This window comes from Alosa sapidissima, chromosome 5 (assembly GCF_018492685.1).
Source record: "Alosa sapidissima isolate fAloSap1 chromosome 5, fAloSap1.pri, whole genome shotgun sequence".
Classification (NCBI taxonomy): Eukaryota; Metazoa; Chordata; class Actinopteri; order Clupeiformes; family Clupeidae; genus Alosa; species Alosa sapidissima.
The window spans coordinates 31,170,390-31,198,154 of NC_055961.1; the positions used below are offsets into that span (position 1 = coordinate 31,170,390).

The 27,765-nt window shown below is 40.6% G+C and overlaps 2 protein-coding genes across 6 annotated transcripts in view; one reads left to right on the forward strand and one right to left on the reverse strand.

Annotated features, from left to right (window-relative positions):
- Positions 1 to 8,920, forward strand: part of si:ch211-283g2.1 (sodium- and chloride-dependent GABA transporter 1) — a 31,469-nt gene extending 22,549 nt beyond the window's left edge. For both annotated transcript variants that reach the window (XM_042092263.1, XM_042092264.1), the window contains exons 13-15: positions 6,383 to 6,483; positions 7,261 to 7,428; positions 7,687 to 8,920. In XM_042092263.1, coding sequence (XP_041948197.1) covers positions 6,383 to 6,483; positions 7,261 to 7,428; positions 7,687 to 7,788 — 371 coding nt within the window. In that variant the 3' untranslated portion in view covers positions 7,789 to 8,920. The remainder of the gene's footprint in view (positions 1 to 6,382; positions 6,484 to 7,260; positions 7,429 to 7,686) is intronic.
- Positions 8,921 to 10,700: 1,780 nt separating this feature from the next.
- On the reverse strand, positions 10,701 to 26,879 carry dhrs11a (dehydrogenase/reductase 11a). 4 transcript variants are annotated; one of them, XM_042093472.1, is made up of 7 exons: positions 26,564 to 26,879; positions 14,546 to 14,755; positions 13,245 to 13,339; positions 12,936 to 13,065; positions 12,647 to 12,739; positions 11,963 to 12,028; positions 10,701 to 11,824 (listed from the first exon to the last, which is right to left on the reverse strand). In XM_042093472.1, exons 1-7 carry the CDS (start codon positions 26,693 to 26,695, stop codon positions 11,783 to 11,785), a joined length of 768 nt encoding a protein of 255 aa, XP_041949406.1. In that variant the 5' UTR covers positions 26,696 to 26,879; the 3' UTR covers positions 10,701 to 11,782. The 4 variants fall into 4 exon arrangements, with proteins under 4 accessions (XP_041949406.1, XP_041949408.1, XP_041949409.1 ...); XM_042093474.1 differs by lacking the exon at positions 26,564 to 26,879 and adding an exon at positions 18,226 to 18,265; XM_042093475.1 differs by lacking the exon at positions 26,564 to 26,879 and adding an exon at positions 17,989 to 18,022.
- Positions 26,880 to 27,765: the final 886 nt, after the last annotated feature.

Sequence of the window (27,765 nt, forward strand, 5' to 3'; positions counted from 1 at the left end):
TACCAGTGCATGAAAATATAAACATGCTGTATATTAACATAAAATGCAAAACAAACTTGTATTTGGAAACAGTTGGCAGGAGTCATAGTTGATAACAACTGACCGTTGAAATGGTTGAATAGTTAAATAGTTGAGTAGTTTAAATAGTTAAATTATTTAATATTGAATTATTGTAGTGAGGACATTTATTTTGAAACAGTTGTGGGCAGAGGAAATAGTTGAACAGAATCTGTAGTCTTAAGAGAGCCAGATTGTATGCCTTAAACCCTGAGACAGAGTATATAGTTTAAAAGTTGAAGTAGATAGTCTAATGAATGTTGATAGGCAGATTGTTTAATGAATGTTGATGGATAGTTTAATGGGTGGATGAGCGAATGGTTTGAAGAGGATGAATTGATAGAAAGTTGGATGGAATGTGCCTTACAGTCCCAGTTAAGAATTGACACTTCATTCACCATCAAGGTGATTCGTAAGCTGGGTGAAATGTAAGTACAACTGCAGCCGCTTGGGGGCAGCATAGTCCGCTGTGGCGTTCCACGGTCGAACCGGACGGAGCATTTGACAGCAAGGGCTTTGATTGGCCGAGTTTTCAGTGCGTTTCTCTGTGTTTTTAGCAGCCCCTGCAACATGCTAATCCACTGTAGCCTATAAGCTTTGTACATAATGTTAAACATAGTTTTGGATTCAGTGGCAAGATGTCTTGATTGTACAGTGCCTGTCTCTCAGTAATGTTTTAAAATGAGAGCTTCGTCAGCTGGCAGTAGGCTACTTTGTCGGCAGTCATGAGAAGTTCGCTTGCTAACAGAACATAAATATGCTGCCCAGAAACCTCGTGAATAGTTCTGATTTGTTTTACTACACTAACGATGTTAAATATAGCCTTTGCCTACAGCATCTTCTTAACAGTAATGTTAACAAAATGACAGCATTCATATGACAAAGGAAAACGAATTCGGTCACTCAAGACTGTGCCATAGCAACCAGTGTAGGCTACAGTCCTACCCAATAGGCCTACTCAAAGCAGATAGCGTTGTCTGACGGTCAAGTGGGTTAATGCGCGTGTTCTGGTAATTTCCAGAACAGGTCTGCAACTTTCATGCAGTTCTGAGTTCGAATCTAGGCAGGAGCAGAGCCATATAAAGGCCTAGGCCTATTGTTATCATTTTTTGCAAGGTGTTGCTCCTGGCAATACTTGTTTATAAGACGTTTGATTAGTTGATAGCTGTTTTTGGGACATGTTAAACGTTAAAGACTGTTACGCGCTGTTACAACTGTAGGCTACAATGATTGCAATACAAAAATATGCGCGTGTTAGTTTAGTTAGTTTTGTGATGTTTTGCACTTTTGCCTCATGTGTTTTCAGGTTTGAGGGCTTTTTTGGCAAGATTGACCTTGGTTAGACTCTGCATATGTTATTTCTCCGTATGGAAAATAAAGTCAATTTTCGACACACGTCTGTTATTAGTTCAATAACAAGTGTTCCTTGTTAAAACGTGTGACTAGTGAAACTCAAATGATTTTAGAAATATTTAGCCAAAGCCAAAAAGTGTTAGAGAGAAGGAGAGACGCCGGTGCAGCTCAGATGTCTTCTTAATTTTCTTTATTCTTTAGTAAAAGGTGCAGAACATTATTAAACTTTGACTAACGTTTCGATGTTCGTTAGTCAAAAACATCGACACATCGAAACGTTACTCAAAGTTTAATAATGTTCTGCACCTTTTAGCCTACTAAAGAATAAAGAAAAGAATAAGAAGACATCTGAGCTGCACCGGCGTCTCTCCTTCTCTCTAAAATATCTGTCCTGGCCTGGTTGCACCGGATTGTCGCCAAACGACAGAAGCGCGGAGAACCCTCCTTTGTCTACCAATAAGTGTTAGGCTACTTTGTGCCCCGTGCTCCCCCACTGCTTGTGAAAGAGGGGGGTGGGGGAGGGGGGCTTAAAGTGAAAAAGCTTAATGTCCCAAAACGGCAACAAGTCATAATGGTAGGCTACAGGAAGTGGGGGGAGGGTATGGGATGACGAGAGCCGTCTTCGCTGTGCTAATCAGAAAGCATCTTCTATTGTCTTTCCAGGCGCACACAGCTCGTTACCATATAGCCTATCGAGTGCCTTAACAGATAGGCTCTGCTCTTGGGTTTGGCCTCACAGCTAGCGAACTCAACCCTCTTGTTGCTTGCAGTTTGTTAAATAAAGCGATGCCGATTACATTATTTATTTCTGATTAATTGCGTCTTTTGATGTCTTTTGCAACATCAGCTTGTTAGGCTGGGCTACTGTCAATGTCCTGTACAGGTAAATGTTCAACAATTGCTGGTGTAGGCCTACAGGCTATAATCAATTAGGGACTGTTCGTTATTTATTTAAGGGGCTACCGGAGGAGTTTTGGGAGCCAAAAAAGACGTGACCCTTCCTCGCCAGCAAGAAATTTTTCTATGACCCTCCAAAGTGATTGAGAAAAAACGCATGACCCTCCCCAGTCCCAACAATTTATTGATGCCTTCTGTAGGCTACTGGGTCAATTTGGGAGCTTGCGTGCTACGACACCTTTCTTGAAATGCCTTGAAAAGGCTGTCGTTTGCACAATTTCACAAATAATCACCGGGACCGAAACAAACCTTTTCCCGGGTTTATCGCGTATTTTACCTTTTTCCTTGCTGTCTTAGGAGGAGCTGCAGGGCCGTCGCAAGGGGGTGCGAGGCCCTGTGTGAACTTGACAGATGGTGCAAGGCCCTGTGCGAACTTGACAGATGCATGAACTTACGTGCATGAACTCATGTGATAGCTTAGGCTACTTTACACATAGCCAAGGCTACCGTCGGTGCATTTTAGTAGCCTAGTCTAATAAGCTACACCAGCTTGTCTTTAAGAGGGGAAATTGTATAGCCTATAACATTAGCTGAGTCACATATTTGGCCATATGGTGTTTATCATAGGCTACATCACGAAACCAAATAGTGTAACAAAGGCGAACACTTTAACAGGGGAAATTAATTGGGCATGAATCATTGTGCTGAACGGTATTTGTCAATGAGCAGAAACACACGACATTCAAACTGTTGATAAGATGTGCACTATGGAAACTGGTCTGTAGGCTAACATTGGACAAATAAATGACACTGACTCGCCATATCCTGACTCTGAAAAAACATTGTCTTGCTTTGCCGCAAACTCAGCAATGAAATCATAGGCCAGTTTGCAGGTAGCATAACGTCTTTTTCAATTCATAGAAGGGAGAGCTCAGTCTCTACAGTCTCTATTGTTTTTAATAGCCTGTTCAACTTCGAAAAGCTTCACCCGATGCCAGTCACTGATCGCAATTTCAAATTTCGGGAAGCTTCGTTCAATCTTTTTAAGTTTTAAGTGCAGTAGGCCCCTATCTGCCCCCTTTGGAATTATATCTCGAGCCTATTATAAGGTCCAGTGCGGTTATGTCCTGGGATTCGGTCGTGCTCAAAAAGAAAAGAAAAAACACTTTTTTTATAGATGGTCCAGCTGTTTTAAAAAAAAATTGTGCTACATTCAAACGCAAAAGGTGCTTTGATATCTTTTTCGTTTGAACGTCGGCAAGCTGGCATGCTGCGGTTGCAATGAATGAGAATAATTGGTTTTATCTGCGGATTTATTTTTTGCATGATTTTGAATATGACTCGCTCCAGTCTCAACAGCACGTCTACTTTTTCCACACGCATCTAAGTTCTAACACACATCCCATCTCGCTTTCTCTTTTCATCCCTGCGCACGGGGCTTTCTTAAAGGAGCTGCACAATTTTACAATTGCATCTACATTTTCATTTTAGAATGTTTTGTCTGTTTAAGTGTAAGCTTAAACTACCGTGATCAATTTAAGTTCCCGTGCCTCCGCTGAAAGTCTCATGCACTTATCGTTACACTATCACATCTATAAGTAACAGTGACAAATAGTGTATAAGATATATATATATATAAACTCACGCTGTTGTATTATCATATATGTTTGGTAATGGCTCACTGCGTCATGGAAGCAGTTAAGTCAAGTCGCATCAAAAATAGTAGTGGCAGAACTCCCAAGTGACACCTTGTGGTTGTTTGTGTCAAGTGCAGTTTGTGCCATTTCTGCTGAGAAAACGGGGTGCGTGATTCATGAAGGAACCTGATCAAACTTAACTGGGACCCACTGTATATCCTTGTAGAATGGAGAGACACAGAGAGAGTTGGCCTAGTTGAACAGAAAGCAGTTGATACATGTGCAATCAGTTGAACCTGCTCTTTGATGGGGCCTAGTTGAGCAGCTGGAAGTTGATACAGGTGCAAATCAAGGTAATTAGCCCATTGTGATGTCATAGTGCCAATGCAAAGTCTATGGGGGAAAATAAGCTTGTTTTTTGGTAATATCTCAAAAAGTATAAAGTTTACAAAAGTGAAAAATGCATTCCTCAAATGTCCTTTTCAGGACCTACGTTACAAAGTTTGAACGAAGTTTCTACGTTAAATGGTTGAAGCTGAATTAGACGCAGAAATTTGGTGGGAAGAAGAAGAAGAAGAAGACTTCGGATAACAGAACAGTGCAGAATTGGATTTTTTTTACAGCTAAATGACAATAAAACAGAAGTTATCATTTTTGGATCACCGGACTGTCAACATTGTAAGCAAGGGTCTTGGCCCTCTGTCTGTTAATCATCACACTAGGTGTTTTCCTAGACTCCTCTTTGACTTTTAATAAGCAAGTCAATAGTGTTGTCAAGGGAAGCTTTTTCCAGCTAAGAATGATAGCAAAGCTTAAGTGATCTAAAACGCATGGTCACTGGCAAATAGCTTAAATAAATGTAGGGATTTGTCCAATCCACATTGGGGGTGGTTTTGTTATCAAACCGTCTGTCATTACCTTTAACAGCAAGCAGCGCAACTTCAAACGGTGCATCAGTATTTTGATAGTCAGCGGCGCATTTGAAGGAATCTGCTTGCACGCGAGACCGTATGGAACAGGTATTCTACTAAACCATGCTTTACTAAAACCTAGCAGAGTATAGCCTTCACGCATCTACATTCGTCTATTATTTGAACTCCTAGGCAAAGTGAAATTAACTTCACCATGGTGTCATAATCAACGACAAAACAGTTATACACAGTTAATTACTTTCACTATTGATTGACGATAGGTTACCATCGAAAACATAGCCTGAAAAAAGCAACACTTATCCCAATAATGTTCAAATGACTAAATTAAAAAACCTAAGGACATTTATCCTGTAGAGGAGTTGCTGCTTACATCTTGTGACAGTGCGTCTTCAGCTGTGCCTTTCGCTATAGACAAGGTTTTTCTTGGTCAGTGGCGTAATGCTTTGTAGATGGTGTAAGATAGCGATTTTTAGATAATGCGCCAGATCACACCTTAAGTCGTTAATTGCCACACCCCTGGGCACATTGTGTAATAAAAGGGAAGGACATGGCGAAAAAGATAGGAATACGCTTTGCGTCATGATAAGAATACGCTATGCTAACATTGCGCAACACACGCTTATGTTTCAGATCGCCATGATAGGGCCTTTAGTTTTTTTTCTCTTAAAGTGCTTTAGAAATTCTTATCCATACCTTTATTTTCCTCAAGGCTTGATTACTGCGACTCACTACATGTAGGTTTAACTAAATCCACCCTGAGTAGACTCCAGCTGGTCCAAAATGCTGCAGCCAGATTGTTAACTGGATCTAAGAAACGTGACCACATATCACCAGTCTTGGCTAAACTGCACTGGCTTCCTGTAGAACACAGAAATAAATTAGATAAAATTCTGCTTTTTGTCTACAAAGCTTTAAATGGCTAAGCTCTTCAATATCTCTGTGATCTTTTAAATCCATACTGTCCTCCTAAACCTCTATCTTCCCAGTGTCTTCTTTGTGTTTCTTCTGCTTTCTCTGTCTATGCTCCCCAGCTCTGGAATAGCCTTCCTGATGATGTCAATTCCTGCCCCACTATCAGTAGCTTTTTAATCCAGCCTAAAGACTACCTCTTCTCCCTAGCTTTCAACACTCCCTGAGCCATTCACCTCTCCCACCAATTTTTTTCTCTCGGTTATTTTAACTCCTTGTCATTTTCTTTAATTTTTGTTTTTATGTTCATTAATATTAATACAAGGACATCTGTTCTTATCGTTGAGATGTTACATTTGTTATTTTTCTTTATTTAGCCTATTCATATTTTATTTTATTGTTTGTTTATGTAAAATACTATAAAAATAAATGAATTTTGATGTTTGTCTACTGCATTTCATTGGCTCTGTACCTGTAAATGACAAAGTTTAATCACATCTTTAAAAAAAATGATGTGGGCTGGAATCACCATAATGTATTAAATAAACAGCAGGGAGTGGTTCAGAAAATAATAATTCATAACTTCTTTACCAAAAGGTGTGAGACGGCTTACTGATAGTCTTATTGAGATGACCGGAAAACCACCCTCCATCTTCTTCAAAGTGTGCTGGTGGATAATATGCCCAGTTTTGATTGGAGTAAGTACAAATAAGTTTTTATAAACTCTGCTCTCGTGAAAGTGTTATTTTCATGACCTGAATGTGTGTGTATGTAAATGTACTGTGTGTAGCTCTTCTTCAGCCAGAGGTGTAAAAGTCTGGCCTCAGAAAGTAAAATTCCTGCATATTTACTCCAACCATTCATTTAACCAGCTGATTGTAATTGGCACAACTCCTCAGCCAGGTAGATGAGTTATTAGAGAATTCACCTGTGATAAGTGCACAAGTAGAACCAATTCACCTTATCCGGGGGCGCCATTTTTGTTGTTGTCTGTTGAGCAGTACATCCATTGTGATACATTGAGATAGCGGAGTTCTATCATATGTTATGGGTCATCCTAAAGTTAGAAACGGATTTTGGTTTCCTATCTGAAGTTAGGAGAACACTGACTTAGGAGCGGCTGTTCTGTGATGACTTTACCACAAACAGATACAATAGGATTTGCGAGTTAGGAAGTCTCTGCAAACCACGCACTGTGGCTTTGGGGGGTCTGTCTCCAAATCCATGTGAAGCCTAGGCCTATGCCTCATCATACTTTCGTTTTCTTCGCGCTGTCTTTTCTGTCTCCTTTCTTTTATCCCCCTGTGCTCCGGAGCCAGCTCCGCCTTCATCATTCTGCCCATTTTATAAGAATATATTATGACAATTATGTATTGACATACTGTGCTGAGAATGGCCAGTCCATTTCTAAAATATATTTCCATATGATACGGGAGGCCACCGCCGCATACTATGATGCTGCTGTTGTGCTGCAGGTGATCCTAGTGTTCTCAGTCATCCAGTTTAAGCCGGCTCGCTACGAGGATTACGTTTACCCACCCTGGGCTCAAGGAGTGGGTTGGGTGATCGCTTTGGCCTCGATCATCTGGATTCCACTGGCAGCCATACATACTTTGTGGGTCCTTCCTGGTTCTTTCATGGAGGTATGGTTGCTCCAGACCATACAGTACATGTGTTTTGTTGTTACAGTATTTTCATAAGCCCTTAGTGTTATTGTAATAATTCTGATATATTGTAGTAATTCCTTAATTGATGTATTTTTAATCGATATTATCTATCTATTGTCTGTCTCAATGTCAATGAATATAGTATTGGTTTGCAGTTACCCTAAATGAAAGTTACATGAAAAAATTCTATCATTGTGTTTAATTTTTCTTCTGTCTTTTTTGTTGTTAAAAAAGAGAATACGCAGGTCCCTCACTCCCTTCGGTTTGGAAAAGGTTCCAACCATCCACCCATCAGGAAGTAGAGAGTTAGTTCCAGAATTGGCTGTGAAGCTTTAAAATTGACAGCCATTTGGGAAAGCTCTCTGCCTTGTCACCATCACTCTCTAGACCAACCCTACTCCTTTCGTTACCACATTACACTTCAACTTGGATGGATGCAAAGACATTCCGTGGTGTGATTGGAAGGCTACAGATCTTTTTGTATTCATTCAGTTTACACCATGGCTGTGGGCTCACTACTGTTGTAGTACTTCTCCCCAGGAGACTGTAGATACTTTTGCAGATCAGCTGTATATCCTCCCATCTCCACCTCAATCAAGGATCAATTGTGGACGTACAGGAGCTCTGCACGGCAGCCCTCAGAGCTAACTAAGGATTTATTACTGTATGGTCGTCCCTCTGCGGGCTCACCAGGGTGTGGATGATTAACTTAGCTGGTAAATTATGTTAAAAGTTGAAGAATTTTTTTTTTTTTCCAAATGGAAAATGTTTGTTTTTGTATAATCAGCAAGAGCCAAAGTGTTCTATTTAAAAAGAAAGCGGTTTGGGGCCAGTGGGGCCCCACTTTTGGACATATTTGAATACTACATATTTTCAACAGATTTGTTACTACAAACTTTTATTTATATTTATTTAGATATAAATACATTACTTCTGTGTGAATTTTTGGTAAGAAATAAATTCATATCAGTGCTTCCAGTGGACCTACTGTATGTAGATTGAGTTTTTAGTTTGACTCATCTTAGTTTAGAGTTTTATAAGATGTTTTTTAATACTGCGGAGTAATAAGAATGTTGTGTTCAAATGTCTATTCAGCTGTTATTTTCCTTTTGATCACAAGTCTCCGTTGTACAAGAAGAGATAAGTTATTCAAAGTCCAAAGGTGAATGTCTTAATTGTGACCAAAGTGACCGAAGGAGGGCTCATGTTGTCTGTATTATCTCTCAGCAAAGTTGCTTAACAAACTGGCGGTAAACTAGGACAGAAAAGAATAACTGAATTTTACATCACTGAACATGTTTAAATAACCATGGGTAAAGGGCTGCATACATTTCTGTAATCTTTCATTATGTGCACTACTGTGGGATTATATTTGTTTGATTTTACTTGTATGTTAATTGCTTACTTGGTATGTTTTTGTAAAATCTGTGTTTACATGGCCTACAACAACTGTTCATTTTAAGAGTAATTGGTAAGAGTAATTTCTGTGTGTGTGCGTTTATGTTAATGTAATGGTCCAGTCATTCATTCATTCAGACTAACCCAAGATAGCTTAGTCAAAGATTATAAATGGTGGAGCAAGATATTTCATCAGGAGCCTCTTCCAGGAACCCGGATCGCACAAAGGGGGGGTCAAAATCCATAGAGTCATAGATTTCGCTGCCTCTGCTCTGCATAAAGGGGGATTTTGACCCCCCCCCCCACCCCCCCCCCCACCCGTGTGATCCGGGTGTGACACTGTAATGGGGAAAAACATAAAGCCGTATCAGCATATTAAGCACTGAATTTCATATTGTTAATTTGTAACCTGTGTAACCTACATGTATTTAGAACTAGGCCTACAGCCGACATTGAGCACTACGCTGTTTCACCTTGTAGTGGCGCCTGACCTTAATACAGCCCGCGGGACCGTATCGCTGGAAAGGAGCTAAGTCAGTGGCAGAATGCGCGCAAGAATTGTATACATAAGAAATGCCCAGATTTTGGGGGTGCTCCTCCCAAAATGCGTAACTACCTCTATCGCACGTAAATGACAGAGGGGAGAATTTTTTGTTACTTACGCACATGGGACAATTATGACCGCCGCGCAGCGAGTCATATAGGTTTAGTCAGATTTCTTTTTCTTTTTTTTTTTTTCTCGCATGTCCAAATTTCCGTCAAGGATTCCCGGGACACTGAAAGACCGGGGTACACGAAACTTGGTGGGCATGTAACCCCATATGGATAACATGGAACCATCGTTTTTCGTTTTGATCTGTAGCCCCCCCGCTGGACTGCACCCCCCGTAAGGAGGGTAGGGCAGACACAGTTTTCTGTGAATATCTCGAGAACCGTAGGGTTTAGGAGGACCATTTCTTTTGTATGTTGATCTCAAAGGGCCATGTCAACCCATTCCATAACCACTCATTTCATGTATAGCGCCACCTAGTTAAACACAAAAAAGTAAAAATGAGGTGTTGTAATCGCAGGTATCTGTGACCTAACATAGTCAAAACTGCATGAAATTGGAAGTGTAGGATCATTATGACACCCTCTGAATGCACGCCAAGTTTCGTGGAATTCCGTTCATGGGGGGCCACACAATAAATTAATTTATGTTACTATACACCAACTGGCCTGTAGGTGCACATGCACAAACACACATACGCAGGCAAACACACAAGCACGCACACACACACACACACACACACACACCCACACACATAAACATAAACGTGTACACGCACACATGCACACAATTCAAGAATTTCTCAGAATTATGAACAGGCAAGATGGGGGTGGGGTTGTATAAAATGAATTTTACATGTGAAATCTATGAACTAATCATGTTTTGGTACTTGTTGTCTAGCAGATACCAGTGAGAATTGAGTGTGGATAATGCAATTTAGTGAGACAGTTAGAATCATAAAGGCCTTTCAGCGTGATTTATTTTTGTGGAAAAAATGTGCTCGACTGGGCGGCGGTCATATTTTGTACCGCTCTGCGGTACATCTAGTTAGCGATTGTGATTGGGTGCCCGGGTTTTAGGAACATTGGAAATGAGCGTCAATGGCCACTTTGCCAGACAGACCTGCAGAGCATATTCAAATTTGCCAAAGGTTCCTATGGGTATTTGTTTCCAGGCTAAACTCAAGGTCCTGCATGTGGAACCTTTAAGGCATTGTCATACACAGTACAATAATAAAACTATTAGTTTGTAGTCCACAGTTCAGTATGATGAAGCTAAACCAATGCAGACCCATTTCAGAAACATTTTGTATCTTCTCATTTTAATTTTTGAGAGACTTTGTGTAAAGACAAAACATGCTTTATCATCACAAACAGTTCAGTAATCTTCCTTTCTAGGAAGGATTTCAGGCATATACAGTAAGGTTGTAGTTTTCATTTTCAGGTTCCTGCTGTACAACACTTCATTGTTAGGCACAGAACAATGAGCACAAATTCAGAACATACAACCTTATTCAGTTTGAGAAGTGTCAATCTTGAGACATGGAGACATTCAACAAAACATGCCCTTCATAACACTGAAATACAAGCCATCATAGCCATAGACTGTCGGTCATAACTGGTATCAAAATTAGATTAGCACAAATGTCCAGTGAGGAATTTAAGATGTTGAAAACAGATGGTCAACCCTCCATTGCACATGACACTCTGCCCATAAGTGGATATGGTGTCCCTTGATGCGTTTCCTAAGTAGCCTACTTCAAAAGTTGCATAGTGATGTTGATTTAATCGAGGACATTCTGTCTAGACATCTCTAAAGAATAGGGTAAAGGTTTAAGAGGCTCATCCTCCCCAAGAGTGATATCAGGGTGACAGAAGATAACAGACATAAAATAACTAAGTTTCAGTCAAAAATGGCATTGAGCAGTAGTCAAACTGAACAATCGATTGTGTTAACTTCAATGTACATAAATGTCTTTCAACAAAGACTAGATTAAGCTACAACAATAGTCAGTATTGTGCTTTAGTTTCTCCCCTTTCTGTCTTTCAACGAAACATATTATGATATGACCTAAAAACTATGTAAAAACTGGTCATACAGCTGACCTTATTACAATTCTTTTCTTGACAGAGACAACCAACCACACACCTTGGACATTGCAGACGCTGAGGTAATTTTCCCAACAGCAAATTACCCCTCCTGCCAGCCAGGGGCATGGTATCCCTTCAAAAAACGAAAGCAAAGTCTTGACGTATCCGTCTGGCTTTGAACTAGGTTTTGCACACGGTCACCTAAAGGTGGCGCTAGTTAGCTGCTGACGCGCTGCCAACACTGCTCTCTTCATCTGCTCAGCCAGTTAGGCTATATGGACCAATCCTGTTGCTATAGCACCTGTTCCAGTGGCCACATCTGTATATCTCCTATCTAAACAAAAGAAAAAAGGAAAACAATAACTAAAAGCACTCCATGTTAATACTCATTTGTATGTAGGCTAATATAAAAACAGTTATTCAAGTTTTACAAAATTAACGAAAGATTTTGCGAGAGACACTTTGTATTTACCTGGACATGTGGAGGAGCACTAAGAACATACATGACGGTGCTGGCTATGTCCTTGGCTTTCAAACACTGGAAAAAACAACATATAGGCCTATGTAAATATACAGAGCCTACAAGGTGTCATCGCAAGATTTTTAATGTATATCAAGAGGACTTGCGCTTCTTTCACTAAATCATGTGCTTGTTTTACTGAATAATGTGCTCATTTTACTAAATAGTATGCTTGTTTTACAAAATGATGCTTAATTTTATTCACAGGAACTAGGAGAGGCAGTACAACAGACATTTCGATAAAGCTGGAAAGTTTGGCTCTTTACACATTAGATATTTTGTTGCCTACCTTAACCTACTACAATTGGTATTGTTTGGGTCTTAACAATGACTCGCCTCTGACTTAATGATCAAGGGGAACTTTATATATGTGCATCAAAATTGGTCTATTGTGCTGGCCAAGTTCCAGTGAATAAAACCTGGGAACAAAACAGTTAAAACGAGCGCACAATTTAATTAAAACAAGGACATGACTTAGTAAATTGAAAATTAAAAATTGTTTTAGTAAACTGAGCGTACGCTTTAGTGAAATGCTCTCTTGACATAAAAGAAAATTGTAGCGATGAGACCTCCCAGGCTCTGTATATTATATAATAATAAAATAAAGACATTCTGAGAGACACACGTCCTACATACCTTTATACTTTCATATGCAGCTGCAGCCCTCTCTGGGTCGGTATTGTGGTGCCGGAAAGCAAACTCAGTCTCCACTATACCCGGAGATATACACTATAGAAACAAAAAAACACTTTCAATACCATTAAAGAGCAAAATAAAAAATAATAAAAACTTGCAAAACAGATATGCTCCATATTCTGCCCCATTCTCTCTAAAAGGTAGTTTTTATTTGTGGTCAGGTTTGGAGCTGAAAGGTTGAAACCCCAGAAGGAGAGAGGGCAGTGAGTGGAAGAGTTGCTCTGCTCACTGTGGCGCGGATGTGGGTCTTGGCCTCCCGTAGCTCCTGCCGCAGGCCCTCTGTCAGGGCAGTCACTGCGTACTTGGTGGCGCAGTAGAAGTGCTCGTCTGCACTGGGAAACATCCGGTGGCCGCCCATACTGCTCAGGACAGAAGATACAGAAGAGGAGAGTGCGAGAAGGTAAGTAGGTAGGTGGATATACATATTCTGATGGCTAATGCCTTGAGGCCATGGTATAGCTGGTCTCCATTTGCTGTTATTTCTAGGTTTGTCTGTTAAAGGTGTGTGTGTGTGTGTGTGTGTGTGACTGTATTGCACCTGTTAATGTTGATAATATGTCCATCATCGATATGTCTTTCCTGCATCGACTTGAAGGCCTCTCGTGTGCAGATGGACAGGGCTAGTACATTCACCTGGTGAACAATTCACACCAATCCCTCAATTATACATCTAGGCTTATGTAATACTTACTTACATACTTTTATCACAAATAGGGAACTTTTTAAGAGCTTTACAATATTTTCTTAAAAATTTACTGCGATGGAGGCTCCATACAACCATTGTCACAGAGTGGTGGAGCCAAAGCTCATGTTTTCTGCCCCTAGTGTGTGTGTGTGTGTGTGTGTGTATGGAGTATCACCCTGGCCGGCCCCAGCAGAAGTCAGTTTGGCTGTCGTGAGCAGACTGGCTAATGCGGGCCCACCGTGCAAGACAAGGAGCAGGGAAAAGAACCAGAGTCCAGATTAAGCAGGCTAAAAATAAACTCTCTCTTCTCTCCCTCCTCCTGCTGCCATGCTCCCTCAGCACCCCCGCCACTTCTCCCTTTCAGCTCGGATTCCATGGAAACTGATGGACGGGCAACAGAAATGTATGCCTTGAGTGGGCCATGTTTTTCAACAGGGTCCTGAATGGTCAAAGGGCCGAGAGGAGTCCCACTACAGGGGGAGCTGGCAACATTCTAGAAGTGGAACTCTGTGTGGCTCTGCTGAGGCCATTCTCAGGTTCTAATGAGCCAATGTTTACTTGAATAGAAGTCATGTTGAGCAAGGCACAAGGTAAAAACAACATTATATTTAAAGCCTGAGAAAAATGGGGAAATAATTTCCTTTACTACAAGTTTGATGAAAATGGATGACACCATGGATGTAACCATTGTCTTGTGTGTGGCCTACATTCTTGGATGCTGCAATTACAGTGAATGACACATCTGAAGGAAGCATCATTCTGTGTTTAAAAAGCAAATATATTTGTTTGGATAGCGCTTTGGAGACTGTCAGCAGGTTCATAAATCATCTTGTGGAGTCAGTAAAAAACACCTATCTGTAACCTGACCCCAACCCTAACCTCATACAAAGCCCAGCCCATGCCTGAGCCATAGCTGAATCTATGTGTATTCCTCACTATCAACAGTCAGTAGATTGCTTAATGACATCAAAGAGTTGAGGCAATGGTGTCAGCAGTAGTGGTTTCTTTTTCAGGATTATGATGAGGATGCAATGATACATGATTTATGTGAAAACCACACTGGAACGATAGACGTTTGACAGGTGAGATGGCATAAATGTACCTGTAGGCATCTCCCTGCCACACACACACACACACATTTATTCCTCACTCACATCGATCATGTTCCTCCAGGCGTCTGTCCTCCCGCAGAGCAGCGGCTCGCAGTGGGCCAGTCCGGCATTGTTGATGCACACGTCCACGCCCGTGTGCAGAATCCGGATGGCCGAGAACATGGAGAGGATCTCCTCCTCGTTGGACAGGTCACACTTGTAGGGGAAGAGGGTCCCGCGGTAGCCCGCGCTCTGGCACTCCGCCGCCAGCTTCTGAAAAGAAGGAGCCAAACAGACAGGAGCTCAAGGTTTGGGCAGCGGCGGGGGGCCTCGGAGCAGGGGAATGAGCCGAGTCTGGCCGTGTGAGGATACAGGGCCTCTGAGCATCGGCTGGGATCAAACACACACATTTAATTATATTTTGATAGAGCGTCATAACCTATACGTCATAGTGCCCTTACACAGCACATATAGTACCCATCACATTTACTGCACCCCTGGTAAAAGAGATATTACAAATCATCTTTTGCCATTTTATCTTAGTTTCATAATCAAAACTAAGACAAAGTCAACCATGAATTGAATTTTTAGACCTTTTTTACTCATCTTTGCCAACAAGCAGAATGTGCTGTATCACAAGATGACACAGAAGCAAGGGATGTTCAGCACATGACTCTAAAGTGAAATACCGTTAACGTTTATATCATGTGTTATCTGGGAATCTGACATTTTTGTATATTTTGGGATACTGCATGGAGCTGCATTTTGTTGTTTGGTGAACAAAAAAAGTCCTGGAAACATTTGAGTTCCTCCTTGTAGAAAATCCTGGGTCTCTTCGTAAAAAAAGTGTCTGTTCAATGTAATTTGATGAGCCCATACAGCTTTATTTTGATTTCCTTTCACTCTGAGACTGATGATGGTGCATTTCAGTGCTGCTAACATCTCCACTCAGCAGTTTCTAGCAGAAGCACCCCGCATCCAGTCTTTACCCTGTCATCAAACCACTGATCTCAATCAGAACCCTTAATTAGTACTTTAAGTACAAACATTGCTAGTGCAGAATGCTTACAGAGTAGCATAGAAGGATACCGTGAGAATCTATGGCAACCTGTTGAATTCTTTTTGCACCCAGATTATAAATAAAACGTAAAATATTTTTATCTGTCTTGTGACTGTAACACTGCTGATGCAGCCGATAGAATAATGCATTTGTGTTACTCTGCTCATGTTTTTTGTGGAGTATGTAATTATGATGACAGTATGACATCATGTTCTGTATTCACAGCCTCCCAGGCATTAAATAGAATTATTTAGATAAACAACACAAACATAACAACTCAAAATAGTCCTATTGACTCTCATCCACTTCCTCCTACCTTGCATCAGAGGAAAAATGAACGGGGACTTCATATTTTGTCTGGTGGTGTGTGTGTTGTACGGAGGCTCGAGGCCTCTGATGTGTGGTTTGTACTGGCACTGCCCCTCAGGTGGCCATCCCATATCAGTAGAGCTGTCTAACGGCCTCTCTCAGTCCGGCCGTCACCATGGGAACGGGGAGAGGAATGCAAGACGGCCAGAGAGGGGTTCTCAAGGATCGGATCACGGACAGGAAATGAGCATGGACACAAATGTACCTGCTAATACGTGTGTGTACACACACACACACACCTGTGCTCTCTTCTCTGTTCTCCATGTTGAAACATCTCATATAAAACTGCTGAAACAATTCCACCCTCAGGCTGAGAGGGACAATTTCACTTATGCTGAAAATCAAAAAAGCATAGCCTACTGCTTTAGTCAGGGGCGTGCAGAGACCTTTGAAGGGGCAGGGGCTCAAATTTTAAAAAGGGCACAGGGAACAAAATTTTCAGAAAACGTGTTAACTTTATTTAAAACTTAATTTTGATTACAACCCAATAGAGAATACATTAGGCTACATGCAAATTATATCAAAATAAAACATCTTCCATCTTATTGATTAAATTCAAAGCTAATTTTAATAGCCTAGAAATCTAGACGCACCCTAGCGGCAGCAAATATGTTATTGCCTAGTCTGGCTTGTCAGGCTATAATTTTAATGTTTATCACAGTGAACTACCACCATTAGCAGGCTGGTGTCTTGCAGATTCACGTGCTGTGCAGATTCACGTGCTGTGCGTGTGGCCACTGAGTGAAATGACGCGTAATGTAGCCTACTGTAAACAGAGAACGACGTGTGGAATTGGGTTAGTTAAACAACTACAGTAGCCTATGTCGTCGGCATATGACGATTTAGAAAAGGTTTGCTTACTCTGTTTTATGAACTAGGTCTACTTACCTAAGCTAGGGCCTACTATAACATAGTAACCTAAACAGAATATGTTATGAACGTTCAGCCTTAGATTTTCGAAGCTGCCAGGTTATTGAAATGGATGGACCAAGACATGGTTAAAACGGGTTTGATAGCCTACTTCATTAAACATGAAACAACTTTAAACATTTTATTCTCTAAGCTGAATACTATTCTATGTTCAGATAGGCTAACTGCCAAGTGACCTTATTGTGCTCCCAAACGTCTCCTGCAGCACTGTGCCTGCGTGCACCTTCTGAGAGTTCACTGATGTATGACGTCACGGATTGGTGGCCGCAAGGCATTTCAATTAGCACAGAAAATTGTTATTTGTTAATATTCACGTTGGAACTAGCGGAAGTATTACACATTTTAAAAAGTAAAAAACGGGTCTTGTCAAAAGGGCACTTGGACATCAAAGGGGCAAAAGGGCAGGTGCTAGAGCCCCTGTAGCCCCCCTTCTCTGCACGTGCCTGGCTTTAGTAGAGTATATATTTGATACAAGATAAAATGAAAACAGACTTGGTGAGCTGGTTGTGAGTGCATGTTAGTTTAAAAGTCTGAGTCTGTGTTCTTTCTATTCTGCTCCTCTTCAGCCAGTTTGAATGAAAAGCACGCATATACTTTATCTGCTCATCCTTTTCTCTGTCCTTCACCAATTTCTTTGAGCGGTGGATCAAAGAACGAGAATGAACTACGGTAGAACACTTCAAAATGTATCGGACAAGAGAATCCTACAGTAACACCATCAAAAAGTTCTGTCTCTGGTCAGATACATGTGCCTCAATCACCTCTTAATTGCTTTAGATGACACAACAGCTATGTCTTTGGCAACCAAACCTTGCCACGAGGTCAAAGGTCATAAATGATGATGGTGACATATGTGAAAGCAAAGAACCACAGTGAAGGAGTGCCTTATGACAGAGGCAGAATCTACTCCACCTAAAAACCTGTCAGCAGGCTAGAAGTCCAAAGGTTTGCGAATGAACACACAATGGTGTACCTTCCCTCCACCTGATAACAGCACTGAGAGTAATTCACCAAGAGTCATAAACTCACAGGATGTGCCAGGAAATGGGTCAGATGACTAGTAAAACAATAATGACCATTTAAGCACAGGAAGGGAAACACCTACACCAAAATGAGATAAAGGACAAGGCTGACAAGCAAGTCTTACTGTAGTCTGAGCCATTAGTAAACCTTACGTAGATCTTGGGTGGCCTACATATAATAGGTAAAGATAAATCTGTTGGCTTGCAAATCTGTTGTAACCCAGATACCAACGGCATTTTAAATATTTTATCAAGACCTTAAAGAAACAACTTGAGTTTTAATAGCATGACCTGTATTAAATAGCATGACCTGTATTAAATAGCATAGTATTAAATAGCATTACCTGTAAAAAATAAAGTACCTTTATTTTCCTGTGCAGATGCATGTCTTTCGGTAATGGATAAGATCTCTGTTTTGCAGCCAGAGAATGAAGTCAGTATAGTATTGTGTGAAAAACTGTACCGACCGGTATAGCCAGATTTCATTTTACATTGCCCATTGTTCAGGCAGTTTTCCATTCAGGCAGGTTTACTATAAATAGAGGACACCAAAGCCGTGTCCACATTCCCAGTTATTTAGTGGTTGTGGTTTAGCAGTGGGACTGAGAGAGAATGACAGAGAGAGAGGGAGGTGGGTGGAGAGGGATGATGCTCAATCACAGTTTGCTGAGAAACACAAGCCATGATACCGATATAGTGGGTGTGACTGAGGTTGAAAACATCTCTAGAATGCCATGGATAAGTTACACAAGAGCCAAACCTAATAGACTTAGACTTCTGTCTGCACTATTCTGTCTTCCTATCAATCCGCAACCCTTCTGTTACCAATACGCCTCTCATGTACAATACTACTCGTTGTCAAGCCCCTGAAACGGAACGATTTAAACACGCTGTTGGCGTTTCGCTTGAAAACTCAGCTTTTGCGTTTGCAGAGACTGAGATGTTGCAGCTGAAGAAACAACACTGTTACAAATAAAAAAAATACCACATTCCAATTTATAATAGGCCCCTTCTACCGTGAGCAACTTAATCTAGGTCAGCTTCTGTGATGATGGTCTTGCCCACTCTGTCCAATCCCCTCTCTCTGAGGTGCACTGAACTCAGTGAACTCAACTCGCTAGGCTTGCTGTTCAGTCTCACGATGCCAGTTGGTTCATCCAATCATGACACACTTTTCTCATTCTGAGCCACAGGCGCTTGTGCAAGTTTCCCACAGAGCAGTTCCATGCAAAGGGCCTTGATGGCAAAGTACTGAAGAATTCTGTGTTACAACTCACATCATACATACACAACTGTTCCAGACCAAGTCCAAACAAATATAAACAATCATATTGACATTTTAAAAGCAGCGTTTCAGCATATACTTGATGACTTCAATTCTGTTGCAACTGGTGTGAATTTAGTGCTCAAGTTTTACAATAGTACATCGACACAAAAGACACATCTGCACAGGAAAATATAGGTAAATTCAATGCAGGCAAAACCACCTAAAAGCACAAGTTGTTTGTTTATAGGGTCTTGATAAAATCTTTTTTTTAAAAATAGTGTGGGTTCAACAGCAATAATGATGTCTAAGATCTGACTGATAAAATAGTGTGAAGCTTGCATTTGTGAAAACTAACCATCTTTGACAGGAAGGAGAACGGAACAATGTAGCTAAGAAGTGTAGGCCACACACATACACACACACACACACAAATAGAGACACAAACTCCCACCAAAGAAGTGACTTCATCACTGACAGGCCATTTTGACCAGAGCCACAGAACAAAGTGAAAGCAAACCAGATCCAATGGATGTTACTGTGACTGTAATTGGAAGGTGATTAAGTACCTTCCATCTAACAAACAGTGCTTGGCTAAATCTGAATAAATAGCTCAACATCCCTACATGACCCAATGCAAAGGAATTTATATTGCATTATTTTGAGTTTGAAGGATAAAATAATGCTTTTCTTGTGAACTGTATACTACTTCTGCATATAAATATTTTATATATAATACTTTTTAATGAGCAGATACTACCAGCACATGCTTGCCCCTGTCATCACAGAGTGTTTTGAGATGAGAGGAAAGAGTTAAGCAGCTTTGTGGCTTCACTGCCCATTAACATCTCTTGTGCAAATCAACACACAGACGTTACAGAAAACCTCAAGAAAAGTTTTCCATTACGATGTCCAAAATAATCACACAGGTACTTGAGGTACTCAGTGAGAAAAGCAGTACTAAGACAGAGCTGACCATGACCTCTACTCGTGTGCTGTTTAACCTCTATTTGTTCCCCCTGAGGTCAAGTACACTGGGGCACGACAGCCATTGCTAACGGACACTTCACAGGAATTGGTAACTTATTCCATAAGACAGAGGATGTTTACAAGCTGTTAAATCAAAAGATCTGCTGAGATCGGGGGTCTTTTCCAGGTCTCGTCTGTGATTCATTGACCTGTAAGCACCTAAAGGAAGGTGGAGGGCTTATTTTACACAGGGGACTTTTATATGGCTCCTCAAATATATGAAGAGGAAACCTTTTGGTTGATTAACATTTAATGAAACTCTGTTCAATCAAATTATTCAGAAAAAGCGAGATGCACATCCAGAATGGCCCCATTGTGATGCAACAGAGCAACAGAGCTCTGAACCTCCATGACGTTGTGACCAAAGCTCTGCTCTAGAATCTTTGGTTGAGACCCTCTCCCTCACCCAGGTCAGCCAAGCACTCCTTTAATGATTCCATGTGACAACACAACCCTTCAAAAAAAAACAAAAAAAAAAAACATGTAAAAGCAAACAACAAAACATTCTAATTTCTCTGAGGCAATAAATACCATTGATATCCAGAGACATCCACCTTGCATCGCACCTGCTCTGTGCTTTGTTGTCAAGTTCAGCCTTTACAACTGTTTCAGTAATCTCAGGTCATCTTAGTTGATTACAAGGACAAATGATCACATCAAACAGCAATAAAGATATCCAAGGCCATTACATATGCAAGTTGGTCTAAGGTTAGTCATATTTGTTGATGGGAAATAGTTGATTCAGTTTGTGGCTAATCGATTAGCGGGAACTGCCCCTAAATGAACAATTGCATATAATTAATTTCACTGCATACTTCACATCAATGTTAAGCTTACAGAACTAACTTAACAGTATCTTATAGGACTGAACTAGCAGACATGGATAGTGAAGCCATGGTCTTCAGTTTAGTCAAAGTCCTTTTAGGCAAGTCCCTCCACTCGGCAGCCAAATGGCAACGCTTTTTGGGCACTCGTCGGGCATCCATTTCGGCAGAAATGCGCGTGCGCAAGGCTTCACGACACCAATCTTGCTCCAGCTGCGAGTTCACAACACATCATTGGCACAATGTCTTCACAACACACCACATGATTGGCTCAATGTATTTACATGTCAACGTTTTGCCGAGGAAGGGGTGTGATATGTGTAGACAACGGCCATATTGGCGTTACAAACTAGCCCCATGCATTTCTATGGAGGATTTTTTGAGTGCTGTGTCTCCTCATTATAAAGTCTCTGGTTTAGTCCTCTATATATTGATGAAGCTGCCATTTCCACTACTCCATTCCAGGAGTGAATTACCACACACGTCCATCTCCCACGGTTACCACACACGTCCATCTCAATAGTCTTAGTTCAGCTGCTGTCCCTTCAACAAGTCTGCATGTGCTGCCAAAACACACCACCTCTTCTAGTTGTGCTTGACCATTCAGTCTGTTGTTGCACAGATAAGTGAAAGAAGCTTGACTGACTTCAAATTTATTGTCATTCAAATGTATTCAAGTACAAAGACTTCAAAGAAAGCAGCTTTAGTAAAAATGTCCCATGTTTGTGGGCTACTGTTGCTGCTTAGGTACCAGCTGGTAGTGTCAAGCTCAGATTGCGTGTATAGAATTAGGAAGCGCACATTTAAGATAAATAAGTGATTGGTACTACTGCCTCTGTAGTCTTGGCCCTGCTCATGCCAACAACAATAAAAACACCTTTACAAACACAAATTAAGCTGCTTTCACTTTTGTTGTGAGTTTCTGTTTCTACATCTAAAATGTAGGCAGGTGTGTTCAATCAAACACACACACACACACACACACACACACACAGACACACACACATTAAATACACACGTTGCTATTAACTGTATGATTTGTAGGATGTTAGAATGAAAATGCTCAGACAGTACACATTAAGCCTAAACTTGTAAACGTAATACTGCTGATAGCGGATCTAAACACTCCTGGGAAGAGAGTCAAGGACATGGCACAATTCAATACAGTTAATTATTAACAGCAGACCTTCTTAACAGGAGACCATGATTAAAAGGACACTTTAAGCAACTGAAGACGAAATATAGTATAAGTAAGTGTATATATACTCTTTTGATCCCGTGAGGGAAATTTGGTCTCTGCATTTAACCCAATCCATGAATTAGTGAAACACACACAGCACACAGTGTACACACAGTGAGGTGAAGCACACACTAATCCTGGCGCTGTGAGCTGCCTGCATCAACAGCGGCGCTCGGGGAGCAGTGAGGGGTTAGGTGCCTTGCTCAAGGGTACTTCAGCCGTGGCCCACTGGTCGGGGCTCGAACCGGCAACCCTCCGGTTACAAGTCCAGGGTGCTAACCAGTAGGCCACGGCTGCCCCTGGTAGGCCACGGCTGCCCCTAAAAAAAATGAAAGTTTGTGTAGTAGGCTACACACATCAGCACATACTACTGGTATCATGTTCAAATAAATTTCAATATGGTCATGTCATGTGAGGGACAGATTAATAAACCTGTCATTCTGACTACCTGGGTCTGATCATGTCACAAAAATGCACACAAAAAAATAATCTCACAGCATGGCAGCGCCATCCATATCCAAGACACAATATCACCTAGTGATTGCTGCTTAATCAGTGACAGCCATGGTTGTATGTTTTTGCATGCCTTTTCAGTAGTTAGATTGCTATAGATCGACTAAAACTCCTTATACTGTTCTTTTAAGGCAACAATATTGTGCTTGTAGGCACGATTGTTTGATAGCTATTTTTGTATTACACTCAAATTCATTTTTAATGTGTGATTTTGTGTGAACAAATATGAACAGACCTGTCAAGAGAAGACAAGATACAATGTAAGATCAACTTTAAGATTTTTATGTCACCAATATCAACAAAGTACTTTGCTATTTTGCTTGAATCTGTGGCAACTCTGCTGGTGGTGTTTGCAAGTCTACTGGCTTTGAGCTGGTTAGCTCACTAGTTTGAAACTACTGTGATAATCGACAGCTTGTTGGCTGGTTGGTTTGGAATGCACATAGCCGTGAGCTGCTGATTATTTAAATACAACAGAACAGCTCAGACATATGGGCACTTGAAGTAATGTCCCATTTATGGCCATGCCTATAAAAAATCTAATAGAGCAGTCATGTTGATTGTAAGATCTTCAACAGGGACACGCCAAGCACAAAATGCGACAGAAGGAAGCATAGCAACCAGGGATATAGTGGAGGCTAAACCCAAGTAAACTCAGTTATCCACCTCTGAAATTTCAGAAATAGTTTATCCACCTCTTAAAAGAGTTTATTCACAAATTGCAACTTTTAAAATTAAAATATCACACTGTATTATCCACATTCACAATACTGTATGTACACTCATCAATACTCTATCATTTAATGCCATTGTTATTGTTATGAACATTGAACAATAACCTCCACCATCATCAAACATGTTCTGAATGCCATTTTAAAAATCCGATACCGCATGGCGCAGTCCACCTGACCTTGATCTCACAGAATTCATACCCACCTCTTATTTTACCACTATACCTCTGATAGCAACCAAGCTTTTGAACTATCACAGACCAAATAGACCAGGAGCTGACTGGGGCCAAGCAGTGAAAGTTGTGTTCTACCTTTTCTTACTCATCTTCTGTCTTCTGCCATTGAAGTCTACGCAGGTCCTAGAACCATATTGGAAAGAAGGTTTTGAAATTTGAGCTTTTTTTGTTAGCTTTTCAGCTCAAAATCAAATGTTTTATGGTCCCGATTCACTGCGTAACTGTTTAGCCTAAGTCCAGGTGTAAGACGTATAGGCCTACAGATGTTTAGGAGTGGAGAAAATGAAAATGAAAAAAATAAATAAATAAATAAAATTGCTTCTGGAACTGGAGGTGTTGTGGAGATGGGCAGTCACTTGTGTCGATTATTGAACATTAGTGTCTGCAGATGTTTCTTCCAGCAATATCGGTAGAAATCTGCATAGGCCTATCTGCCAATGCTGATAAGCTGCTATTTACCGATATTGTACTGATAATATTGTGCATCCCTAATAGAAAGCCACTGCACAGCAAACTCACATTTTGCCCAATCTTTGGTCAACTTAAATGACATTTGCCTTGAGAGCAAACAGTGCTCTCCTTGACATAACAGTATCAGGATTTCATGGCAACTAGGCTATGGCCTGCCAGGATGCTGCTTGGAGCTGGGTCATGCCGTGTCAGAATCCAGAAAAATGTTTGCCACACTTTCTCAGATTTTGCTCAAAGTGGTAGGCGATATATATCGTCTGCGATAATATCGTGATTGTTGTTTTAACGATGTGCAAATTTACATTATCGATTTAAATTACTTATGGGGAAATAACACCCGGCATTGAAACCTCATACATTCACTAAATCCAGGAGGTGTATGCAAGAGAAGCCCCTGGCTGCTGCAGAGCAAGTGTCACATGATCGCTAGTGGGTCCATGTTGTCACATGCATGCCTAATGTTTATTTTGTGGAGCTAGACTAGGCTACTTGGGATTTTGTGCCACTATACTTCTGTTCAAGTAGCATTGATGAGACAGTCACGTTTTTTCCTACATGGTATTATATGGAGGCCTTTGAGTATTTTAATAGTCAGTTGTAAGCAAATAACTCTTCTCATGTAACCCTTTTGTAAATGGACTGAAGTTTGGTCTAAATATCTAAGTTTATCGATTATGCTAACCGTTAGCATCTCTATGGGATTTCTCATATACATTAGCCATAAGCTAACGCATTAGTTTCTATTCTGTAACTTGGAATGCTATGATTGCTCTTAAACAAAACATCGAAGGAAATAACTGAGATGCACTCTGTTGGTCTGCTTCATTTTACAGTGAATCCTAAGTAAAGGTTTTTGAAAGGATCAGCTTCAGACTTTCTCATGTCATTGCCACACACTCAAGTGGGGGCAGAATTGGAATGTGTCATAGAGTGACAATACATTGGTTGATTTGGTTAAAAAGTCACAGGTTAGGTTATTGGTTATTATTGTATTGATGCTACTTATAAATAATGAGCTGTAAAGCGACTCAGAGTTTTTACAAAAAATGTTTTAAAGGATATCGACTAATTATCGTTATCATCAAAATCACAAAAAAATATCTAGATATTATTTTTTGTCCATATCGCCCACCCCTAGCTCAAAGTTTGTCTTTAATCCAGGAAAATATTTGCCACACCTTCTCAGATTTTGCTCAAAGTTTGTTTTTAATGTTTAGGTCCTAAAACTAAGACCTGAATATGTCTTCCGTCATAAAAAGTTTGAGCTGGCTACGAAAAATACTTTTAAAAAATAATGACCGCCTCCCAGATAATGTGCTTTTCAGGCTGTAGCCTAAAACTAAATAAATATCAAGGGCTGAAAAATATGAAGGATTCGAAAAAAATATATAGACCTTGGTTTTGGTACCCTTATCACACACAAGCTAAATCGGAGATGGTGCACAACCTTATCTGATTTGACACACAGTGACCTAGCTATTAGGCTACTTGATAAATATTGTCTCTTTAACCCAACAGACAAGGGTTCTCAGAAACCCACTTATTTCCTAAAAGAACAAATAAAATCAAACACATGGCCATCAGTGGCTCATCCCTTAGGACCACCATTGGAACATTCTGCAGTAATGATGTGACTCAAGTCACTCTAAACCTGATGAATGATACATGGGACAACTTTTTGTGCAATGTTGGGCAATGTTCCTAAGTATTGTGGTTCTGGCATGTTCCCATTGATATTGGGAAACAATTTCTTTTCTGGAGAACTTTAATCATCAGTAAATTGTCATGACCATCCAATTAGAATAAATGCAACTGGTTATGTGGTTGCCCAGCACCATTGCTCAAAACGTTGCCCCATGTATCATCACCTTATCATTAGATGTTGTCTAGGTTACCCATCATTTAAGTGAATTAAATAATATGGCAAGTTTCAATTAGACAGGGCGAACCATGGCCGTCTTTCTGTGTAAGTGTTGTTGGCAGTGTTGAAAATGTAGGCTAGGCCTATTAAATAAAGTTCACACATTTCCATGTCATATTCCATGCTCACATTTCCATGTCACTAATCAATAGGCCTACAATGACCCGATGCTACCGGGCTAGCTAGAATAAAGCCATCAATAATTATTGGGTCATAAAGACATTACCGATGATGTACCAGTGTCGAAGACCTCTAGCATTTCGACTGCCTCTGGCGGTCTGTGGTTTAATAACGGACACAGCGACTCGATTAAACTTCAAGTGCCAGAATTGATTCTGGAGCGAGCATGGCCAATTTAGCTCATAACTCCCAGAAAACTATTGCAATCTATATGTAGCCAACGATAACTAGCCAGAAATATGAATAAATATGTTATTACTGTGTATTCGTTAAACATTGCAGAATACTCACCTCTACTTTATCGACACTTCTGGCACATCCTACTACTTTCATGCCTTTCTGAACGAGCGCCCGTGCAACAGCCGCTCCAATCCCGACCGATGCGCCTGTCACAAGAGCAACTCTTCCATCCCAGCGTTCCATTACTTCTGGTTCGGAAAAAGATGTAGGCTATGGAAATAATATGAACTAGGCTACTTCATACAAACACTGGCCAGTGCCAAGTTGACCACTTCCGCGCGATTTCGTATCGTCAGGGGTTCAATTAGCTTAACAGAAATATTGACCAATCATTTTAGTTAGTTGCAGGGCGGGCGGTTGCACTGTCCAACCCTCGTGGAGTCAAAGAAGCGCCCAGGAAGAGCCTAGGGCAGGATTTTAGATAACACCCAATCCCTGCGTTCGGGATTAAAATATTAAATAACATGTCAAACGAGGCTACCTTAGATGCTGTCCCTCATTGCTATGTGGAGGCCCACCTTTACCATTGTCGAGATTAGCCTAGGCTATAATGTAAGTTAATATATAGCTTGTAGTAGGCCAAAGGCGTGATGCTCGGGTAAAAGAACCCCAAGGCACATATTAACATCACGAATATTTGCCAATCACACACTAGGCTACGCCTTAAATCCACACAATTTGGCCAAATAATGTGGCAAAATATTTGCCAATCACAGACTGCGCTATCAGGCAGCTCTTAAGAAATAATTTTCAGTGGTTCAAGGGGTTAATACAAGGGGAATTAACTGTCTTTGGGAAAGTTCAGTTCCTTCTTCAGTAGGATTCATTGAATATTGGGTTACATGAATACATATATATTATTCATGCAATAACTTAATTGTACTTGTGTAAATGTTACCTAGTGAATTCGTTAGACCTAGAGTTCACTTCGACCATAACACTCATTAGTTACTGAGCTCATACTTGAAAATGACAACATGCAGTTGAATTTTGAAGTCATTAATTTTGTTACGCATTTTGTTACGCAGCCTAAGTTATGAAACACATGCAACTGAAGGGATATTCCATCCAGTCGCACAGCTCCACCTAGTGGACTAAGTATATACACGGGAGACACAACATGACTGGTTTGTGAAGTTTCAGTTTCATATGAAAAGGATATTATCACATTATGTTGGTGTAAACTCTGCCATTAATATCAGATAGTTAGGTATATACACTACAACCTGAAGTATATACCTAAAGGAAACAAA

What these genes read in the sequence shown, in the direction of transcription:
- dhrs11a (XM_042093472.1), bottom strand. Translation starts at nt 26,695, where the DNA reads ATGGAACGCTGGGATGGAAGAGTTGCTCTTGTGACAGGCGCATCGGTC. An exon ending in CCTGGAGGAACATGATCGAT is followed by an intron (nt 13,340 to 14,545) that starts GTGAGTGAGGAA and finishes ATTGTTCACCAG; the next exon opens with GTGAATGTACTAGCCCTGTC. An exon ending in CTGCATATGAAAGTATAAAG is followed by an intron (nt 12,029 to 12,646) that starts GTATGTAGGACG and finishes TGTTTTTTCCAG; the next exon opens with TGTTTGAAAGCCAAGGACAT.